The following is a 9,029-nucleotide window of genomic DNA, read 5'->3' as shown; positions in this document are numbered from 1 at the left end:
TGGGAGGCGGCCCCACAGTCCTTCACTCTGTCCTCCTCCAACTTCCTGGAGAGCTGGGGAGCCTGCCCCAGGCCAACTCACAGACCCTCCTGCCATCCAGACCCTAGGGGTGGGGATGTGAGCCTGGCAGTGGACTGGAGTGGGAGGTGGGGCAGGAGAACCCATCCCCTCCTTCCCCGGAGTTGGGGGTGAGAGGACAGCAGCTCACAGCCCTGTTCCCTGGGCTGAAATCAATAGCTAATTCATTCCCTCCCCAAAATAGTGGCTGGAGGAGGGGTGGAGGCCGGGAGGGAGATGGACAGAGGCCAGGCTAGGCCAGACTGAGACCCAGGCCCAGCAGAGGAGGGAGGGGATGGTCACTCTTCTGATCACTAGGGCTGGGCCCCTCTGGGCCTTTCCCTTCCCCCAAGTCACAGGGGCCCCCCTCCCCTGCCCTGGACTGGGGTGGGGGTGCTTCTGGGGGGGTGGTGAGGGCGTCAATCAGGCTGGGAGCAGGTGCTGCATTTAATTTGATTGGCTAATTAGCCCGCGCATGTTAATTATCTCCATTACCCAATGAGGAGAGGCAGTGGCAAGCTATATATAACCCGACAGTGTTTGTAGGAAGCAGGGCTGCAGGCCTGGATCTCCTCCCCTGCCTGGGAAGGGGCAGCCCTGGAGGGGTGCTGGGGAGGGTGCTTGGGTTCCCCAGGGGAGTGCATAGGATGGGGGCACAGCCAGAGTGGGCGAGGAAGGAGCCGAGAAGGAAAGAGTGGGCTTAGCAGGTTCTTTACAGTTGCCCTCTACCCATGGCTTCGGAGCCTTCTCTGCCCGCGTGCATTCTGCACACGTGTTGCTCCAACCACCCGCCCTCCTCTGCGCTCCTAACTGTGGCTTCCAGGGGCCCTAGCTCCCCGCTTCTGTGGCTCAGCTTCCTTCCGCATGGCCCTGGGCTCCTCTGGCCCCTGCCAGCCTTCCCCTCTTCTGCTCCCACCTCTCTGCACGGCACCTGCGGCTGCCCTGCCCTCAGTCTCCTTCACAGACGCGCTTGGAGCCGAGGCCTGGGCCCCTGCCAGCCGCTGTGTGACCTTGGGCAAGTCCCCAGGCTTCTCTGCAGGGGTTTCCCCAAGGGTTAATGGGCATAATGGGACTTCTCGGCGATTAAATAAGATGACATTTGTAAAACTGCCCAGGACCCAGGGCCTTGACAAATGCTGTTTGAATTTGGAATTTAATTTTCTCAATCTTCTCTTTCTCTCCTCCCCGGCGCGTCCATCTCCACCACTTCCCAGCGCTCCTCTTCTACCTCTTTCCTCCCCACCCCATGGTTCCCTGCCTCCTCCTAAACTCTGGCCCCTCCCTGTTTCTCTCCCAGGCTCCCCCCACCTCTTTCCCTCCCTCCCCAAAATAAAATCAATGCAATATTCAGGAGGGTTGTTGGATATAAATAATTACGGCTTGGAGTTTAACGAGATGCAAATTCCCCTCCCCGTTGTGGGGTATAAATTGCTCTCTGACAGCCAGTTACAAGGGTAATCATTTCAGAAAGGCAATTTTATGCAAATGAGCCTGCCTGCCTCCTGGTAGCTCCCCCAGCCCCGGGCAGGGGGTCAGGAGGACCTGAGAGGTGAAGGGAACGGAGGTAGTGGGGTCAGTCCCGAGGTCCCGAGGCCGTGGAGTGGGGGTGTCACACACTTGGCTTCAGAAGGCCCCGGGCTGGTGAGAGTGAGGCCGTGGCTGGGGAAGGGGTGTGTGTGTGTGTGTGTGTGTGGTTCGGGGGGACTGGAGACTCAGAACTGGATGCCTCCGTCCTCGCAGGGCTGGAGAGGGCTTGGGGCTGGGTACCGGGTCCTGGCTAGCTTTTCTCCTTTGCCCGCTTTCCCAGCCTGGTTATCCTGTGATACCATTGACGAATTGGCATTTAATTAATCCCAATGAATTATTTAGCAACTTCATTACCCGGCATCCAGAGCTGATGAGAGGGAGGGAGGGAGTGATCCGCGGCTGGAGGTCGGCCGCTCCCGGAAGGGGCTGGCTCACCAGCTGGAGGAGGGGTCCGGAGCTGGCCTGGGTCCTGACGCCTGGGGTCTTTTGAGGTTGGGCCCAGGGCAGGACGGGACTCCCCTACCGGACTCTAAGATGTCACCTTCCCGCCTGTCCTCATCTCAAAACCACATCCCTACCGAGTGCCGCCTCTCCCCAAGGGTTGGGCTCCCGGCGCTTCCGTCTCTGGTGACGTTTCTGGCCTCAAGACCCTCTCCAAGCGAGGGCCAGCTCAGGCCCCCGAGAGAAACGGGTGACCGCGCGCTGGCTCGAGAGGGAGCCGGACACCCCGGGGGCCCGCTCCCTCCGGGCCCCGCACTTAACCTGGCCTCTCTGTTTCCCCGCAGGCGACCCTCCCCCAATCCCGCCGAGCCCGCCTGGGGCAGGGGCTCCGCCGCCGCCGCCGGGGGCGAGTCTGCACCGGGCCTGCGCCTCGCCACGCCGCCGGGCCCATGGCACTGTGAGCGCGCGGGGCAGCCCGGCTCGGCGCGAGGGGCGCCGGCCCCCTCCCGCCCCATGCGCCCGCGGCCCTGAAGCCTGAGCGCGGCCGGGGGCCGGGCGGCGCCGGGTCGCCGGAGGATGGCGCCCGGGAGCGGGTGGCGCCCGCCGCCGCCGCTGCTGCCGCTGCTGCTGCCGCTGCTGCTGCTGCTGGCGGCGGGCGGCCGCGGGCTGGAGTTCGGCGGCGGCCCCGGGCAGTGGGCGCGCTACGCGCGCTGGGCGGGCGCGGCGGGCAGCGGCGAGCTCAGCTTCAGCCTGCGCACCAACGCCTCGCGCGCGCTGCTGCTCTACCTGGACGACGGCGGCGACTGCGACTTCCTGGAGCTGCTGCTGCTGGACGGCCGCCTGCGCCTGCGCTTCACGCTGTCGTGCGCCGAGCCCGCCACGCTGCGGCTGGACACGCCGGTGGCCGACGACCGCTGGCACATGGTGCTGCTGACCCGCGACGCGCGGCGCACGGCGCTGGCGGTGGACGGCGAGGCCCGCGCCGCCGAGGTGCGCTCCAAGCGGCGCGAGATGCAGGTGGCCAGCGACCTGTTCGTGGGCGGCATCCCGCCCGACGTGCGGCTGTCGGCGCTCACGCTCAGCACCGTCAAGTACGAGCCGCCCTTCCGCGGGCTCCTGGCCAACCTCAAGCTGGGCGAGCGGCCCCCCGCGCTGCTGGGCAGCCAGGGCCTGCGCGGCGCCGCCGCCGACCCCCTGTGCGCGCCCGCGCGCAACCCCTGCGCCCACGGCGGCCTCTGCACCGTGCTGGCCCCCGGCGAGGTGGGCTGCGACTGCAGCCACACGGGCTTCGGCGGCAAGTTCTGCAGCGAAGGTGAGTCCCGCGGCGCCCCGGGGCGTGGGCGGGGCCTCCGAGGGCGGGGCCTCCGAGGGCGTGGGCGGGGCCTCCGAGGGGCGGGGGGCGGGGCCCGAATGGGGGTCGGCGAGTGTGGAGGGTCTTTGAGGCTGGGGCCGAGGGCTCGCTAGGGGGGGGTGTGCCGGGGGGGTGGGCCCTGTCGGGGCGGGGCCATCCCGCGAGTGGGCGGGGCCAGTGTCCCGGGCGGAGGCGTGTGGGCGTGGCCGTGGGCGTGGCTCGCGAGGGCCCGGGGTCCTGCGGCCGCCGCAGTCTCGGAGGGAGGGCCTCGCGAAGGGGCCGGTGAGGCAGAGGGCCGTGCCAGGCTGGCGCCGCACCCGGCAGGAGGGCAGGAGCCGTGTCTTTTTCACCGCAGACTTGCCAGAAGCCCTAGGAAGGTGAAGGGCAGGTGCGGGAGAGGGGTTAGCGGTGTGTCGGTGAGGGGCCAAGATGGCAGGGAGTCAGTTCTCCCCGGTGAGAGGCGGAGAGCCCGGCTTCTGTTTCTAACACCCGAGCCCTTGGAGCGCGGGGTTCGGGTCCGAGACCTCGGGGCTGGATAGGGGTTGCTGACTCTGGAACATGGGATAGAATAGGGATGGGGCTTGGAAGGGAGGCGTTGAGGAGGGGGGTTCTGCAAGAGGGGCGTCTGGCAGGGGACCAGGGCGTTAGGCTTTGGGGAAGAAGGGCTTCCTGGTCTCTTACTGTGGCCTGGCTGGGTGGTGGGGAGAGGGCTCCCCATCAGTTTGGGGGTGCCTGCTCCTTTGCCATCAGGCGTGTGCTGACGTGCTCCTCCCCCGGCACCTCTAGGAGGTGTGGGCCACTCACAGCTGTGTGTGCCCTCAGAGGGCGGAGTCCTGGGGAGTGTGCGCCAGGGCAGAGTGGGCCCACAAGCTGGCGGGGCTCCGGGGGATGCTTGTCTCTGTGGCTGCGTGGACCACCTCAGGAGGAGAGTGTGCAGGTGTGGCTTTGGTAGGGGAAGTCTGTACTTCACACCGTATTGTGGCTGTGTTTTTGTAGCTGAGGTAGGAAAGGTTGTGGATTGTTTTTCTGGGGTTCCATAGGCGACATCTTCAGGAACTGTGTGTATCAAGTTAATCCGACACCTTCTCACCTTTTCTCCGAGCAGTTCAGGTGCTCCCTAAACTGTGAAATTGTGTGCCTTGTGTGCAGGGGCCTGGGAGTCTGGCGGTGTGTGTTTTATGTGTGAAGGGGTCTATTGGAATAGTAATGCTATTGCTAGGAGCCCAGAGCCTGTTGGAGTGAATCGTGCGCAGCCGGAAGGGTGTGTGCGCCCGTGTAGGTACCCACAAGAATGTGTCTGAATGGAAGATGTCAGGATTCTATGAGGCATTTTTCTAAGACCGTAACTTAATTTTCTATTTCCTGTGACTTCCTCCACCAAGCCTTCTTTAAGAAAATAGGAGGAAGTCTTTTTTTTTTTTTTTCTGTCCTAGGGATTGAATGCTTTAGCACCTAGCTACATCCCCAGTTCTTTATTTTTTATTTTCAGACAGGGTCTTGCTGAGTCTTCCAGGCTGGCCTTAAACTTACAGTCCTCCTGCCTCGGCCTCCTGAGTCACTGGGATTACAGGCGGACACCACCACACCCGGCTCCATCCTTCTCTTTTGATGGAAGGGAAACCTGAGCTCTGGAGAAGCTACAGTCACTGGTCCATGGTTTCACCGTGGCTGAATTGGGCCTGGATGTACGAAACATGGGCCCCGAGGCGCCCTGGTCAACCCATTCCCTGAAGGCATCCATCGGCCTGATGGTTTCCGTGCGCCAAATAAGACGTGTGCTTCCGAGTGGGGTTGTGCGGTGTGTGCTTCAGATGTGCTTGAGTAACTGTGAGAATTGTGTACCAAATGGGTGTGCTCAGCGTGCACGAGACATACGTTTGTGTCAGCTGTGTTGGAGCTGAGAGAGATGGTTGTGTGTCTGACCCAGTGTGTGTGTGTGTGTGTGTGTGTGTGCACGCGCGCGTGCGCTGTAAGAAAAAGGAAACGGAGATTCTATTAGATGGGTGTCAGGCAGGCGGTAGGGGCAGGGTTGTCCGTGCATGTGTGGTGTGTGTCTGGCTGTGTGCGTGACCTGTTGAGGGCAGTACTTTGGGATAAAGGGCAGGACGTGTCTCTCGTCATTTCTACATTCCTGCACCTAACATAGTACCAGACACTTTGTGGGTGTCGGTAGAGGTTTGTGGAATGAATGAAGAGAAATTAGTAAGTATTTGAGAAAATAAAGCTTGGGGTAAGGCCGTATGTGTACGTGACAGTGTATATGTATACGATTGCAGATCTGTGTTGTGGGTGGCCACGGAGGCTGTAGACGCAGATCTCATCTGGAGATGACAGGCACAGCAAGGACTCTTCTTTTTCCCATCCTTAGATTTGTTTTTTATTTCCTAGGAAGCTTTTGTAGTAGCCTTTGCTCATCGCACTCTTCTGATACATTCTCTCCAGCCCAGGAGGAGGGGCGTGGGCTCCTACTCTTGGTTATTAGGATGGGCACAGGCAGACTGTAGGGGTCAGGTCTGGCTTCTGGTCTCTCAGTAGTTCTCTGGGCTAGAGTCCCCAACTTTCTCTGAAGTTACAGTCACTTCAATAATCTCTGCTTTGAGTGGCTTCCAATGTTTTATGAAATTGGAGACTTTTAAAATTTATTTATTTATTTTTTGCAGCACTGGGGATGGAACCCAAGGGCATTCTACCTCCGAGCGACATCCCCAGCCCTATTTTTTTTTTTTTTTTTTTTTTTTGCGGGTCTGGGGATGGAACCCAGGGGCATTTGACCTCCGAGCTATACCACCTGCCCTAGTTTTTATTCTTTATTTTGAAACTGGGTCTCACTGAGGTGCAGAGGGCCTCACTGAGTAGCTGAGGCTGTCCGCGAACCGCGATCCTCCAGGTTTCAGCCTCCCGAATGCTGGGATTATAAGCGTGCGCCACCACGCCCGGCGCCAGCACTATTTTTTAGTCTTTATTATTTTTTTTTATTTTTTATTTTTTGGTGGTACTGGGGTTCCTGGAAGCCCTTCTGCCTCCGGGCTACACTCCCAGACCTATTTTTACATTTTTATTTGGAAACAGGGTCTCCTAAGCCAATGCGCGCAGCTGGCTTCGAACCTGCGCGATCCTACTGTCTCTGCCTCCCAAGCGCGAGGATTACAAGCGTGCGCCACCACGCCCGGCTTTTTAGTCTTTATTTTGAAACTGGGTCTCACTTACTTTGTAAAGGGCCTAAGTAGTAGCTGAGGCTGTCCGCGAACCATGATCCTCCCGTCTCAGCCTCCCGAATGCTGGGATTACAAGTGTGCGCCACCACACCCGGCAAATTGAGGATATTTAAAAAAGCGAGTAATTCTCAGTACCCCTTCCAAATAGTAGTTTTTATTTTTACTTCTGTTTATGAGGAAAATAAATGACCCGAAGCTCCTATGAATTCAGAAAAGCTTTTAGATAACTTTGATATTATATTTGCCATTGTGGTTAATAAAATACACATTAGAAAAATGGTTTCAGCTTTATATACAAGATGTACCAATCTGCTTCCAAATGTCTGGTGTGTATATGGATTTGTGGATCCTTTGGAATCTCCCCGGCCTTCCTAAGATCTGGGCTTACCTATTGACAGAAATCTCCATGCCAGAAAATTTTCTTTGTTCCCTGGGAGGGGGTGTGGTCTGGACAGCCTGGATGCAGGTCACTGAAGAGAAAGCTAAGTATGAGTGGCCGAGTGTGTCTACCTGCTGGGTTTTTTTTGTTTTTTTTTTTGGTGGTACTGGGGTTTCTGGAAACCCTTCTACCTCCGGGCTACACTCCCGGACACCTATATTTTATATTATTATTTGGAAACAGGGTCTCTTAAGCCAGCAAGGCTGCTTTGAACCTGTGCGATCCTCCTGTCTCCGCCTCCCAAGTGCAGGGATTACAAGCGTGCGCCACCACGCCCAGCCTTTCTTTCTTTCTTTCTTTCTTTCTTTCTTTCTTTCTTTCTTTCTTTCTTTCTTTCTTTCTTTCTTTTTTTCTTGTGAAACTGGGGATGGAACCCAGGGGCATTCTACCTTCAAACTACATCCCAGCCCTATTTTTTTTTTTTTTTTTTGAGGTACTGGGGATGGAGCCCAGGGGCATTCTACCTCTGAGCTACACCCCTAGCCTTACTTTTTACTTTGAAATAGGGTCTCACTGAATTGCAAAAGGCCTTACTAAGTAGCTGAGGTCGTCCACGAACCACTATCCTCCTGTCTCAGCTTCACAAATGCTGGGATTACAAGTGTGCGCCACCACGCTCAGCTCCAGTCGTATTTTTTATTCTTCTTCTTCTTTTTTTTTTTTTTTGTGGTACTGGGGTTCCTGGAAGCCCTTCTACCTCCGGCTCCACTCCCATGGGCTCCACTCCCAGACCTATTTTTATACTTTTTTATGTGGAAACAGAGTCTCTTAAACCAGCGCGGCTGGCTTCGAACCTGCGCGATCCTCCTGTCTCTGCCTCCCAAGCGCGGGGATTACAAGCGTGCGCCACCACGCCCGGCTCTTTATTGTTTTTGAAACAAGGTCTCACTAAGTAGCTGATGCTGTCCAAGAACCGCCATCCTCCTGTCTCAGCCTCCTGAACGCTGGGATTACAAGCATGTGCCACCACACCTGGCTTAGCCAGCTGTTGATTATCTGCCAAAGTAGGGGGGCAGAGGAGACTGGGATTTCGCAGTGGTTTAAATCTCTCCACTTCAGCCGGGCGTGGTGGCGCACGCTTGTCATCCCTGCACAGGAGGATGGCACAGGTTCGAAGCCAGCCTCAGCTACTTAGTGAGGCTCTCAGCAACTTAGTGAGACCCTGTTTCCAAATAAAATATAAAACAGGTCTGGGAGTATAGCCCGGAGTAGAAAGCCTCTGGGTTCACCCCCAGCACCAAAAAATAAAAATAAAAAATAAAAAATAAATAAATAAACCTGGGTGTATTCATTCGAGTCACCCCTCCATGCCAGTCTGGCATGGGGCTGTACCTATCTTCTGTATTTCTATCTTTTTTTTTTTTTTTTTTTTTGGTGGTACTGGGGTTCCTGGAAGCCCTTCTACCTCTGGGCTACACTCCCAGACCTATTTTTATATTTTTATTTAGAAACAGGGTCTCCTAAGCCAGTGCGCGCGGCTGGCTTCGAACCTGCGCGATCCTCCTGTCTCCGCCTCCCAAGCGCGGGGATTACAAGCGTGCGCCACCACGCCCGGCGCTGTATTTCTATCTTTTTAATAAACTTCTTTAAATCTTAAAAAAAATAAATCTCTTACACTTCTTCATGTCACCTACGTGTGTGTGGAGAAGGTGCTGAAGAGTGCTCAAGGGAGAAGGGCATGCAGGTATGTGAGGGTGGTCTTGGGTGGCCTTGGGGTGCACACGTACAGGGCTGATTAGCAGCTGTATTCATTCTTATAAAATGGGATAATATCTGGGTGTGGTGGCGCATGCTTGTAATCCCAGCTTTCCGGAGGCTGAGACCGGAGGATCCTGCAGGTTCAAAGCCAGCCTCAACTCCTTAGTGAGGCTCTCAGCAACTTAGTGCACCGCTGTTTCCAAATAAAAATATAAGATAGGTCAGGCGTGTAGCCTGGAGGTAGAAGGGCCCTGGGTTCCATCCTCAGTACCCCCCTTCCCCCACAAAACGGGATAACAAT

General features: G+C 56.9%; 1 protein-coding gene across 12 annotated transcripts in view; it reads left to right on the top strand.

The window, feature by feature from the left end:
• Positions 1-2,601: 2,601 nt before the first annotated feature.
• The window catches only part of NRXN2 (neurexin 2), a gene marked incomplete at both ends in the record, with an annotated part of 111,623 nt that continues 105,195 nt past the window's right edge, over positions 2,602-9,029 (top strand). For 8 of the 12 annotated variants that reach the window (XM_080706929.1, XM_080706932.1, XM_080706933.1 and 5 more), the window contains one exon: positions 2,602-3,337. In XM_080706929.1, coding sequence (XP_080563055.1) covers positions 2,602-3,337 — 736 coding nt within the window. The remainder of the gene's footprint in view (positions 3,338-9,029) is intronic. The other 4 variants (XM_080706921.1, XM_080706922.1, XM_080706920.1 and 1 more) reach the window with 1 other exon arrangement.

Source organism: Muscardinus avellanarius (genome assembly GCF_963383645.1).
Source record: "Muscardinus avellanarius genome assembly, chromosome: 1".
Classification (NCBI taxonomy): domain Eukaryota; kingdom Metazoa; phylum Chordata; class Mammalia; order Rodentia; family Gliridae; genus Muscardinus; species Muscardinus avellanarius.
The sequence above is the reverse complement of the archived record's forward strand: the minus strand, read 5'-3'. Positions and strand labels throughout refer to the sequence as shown.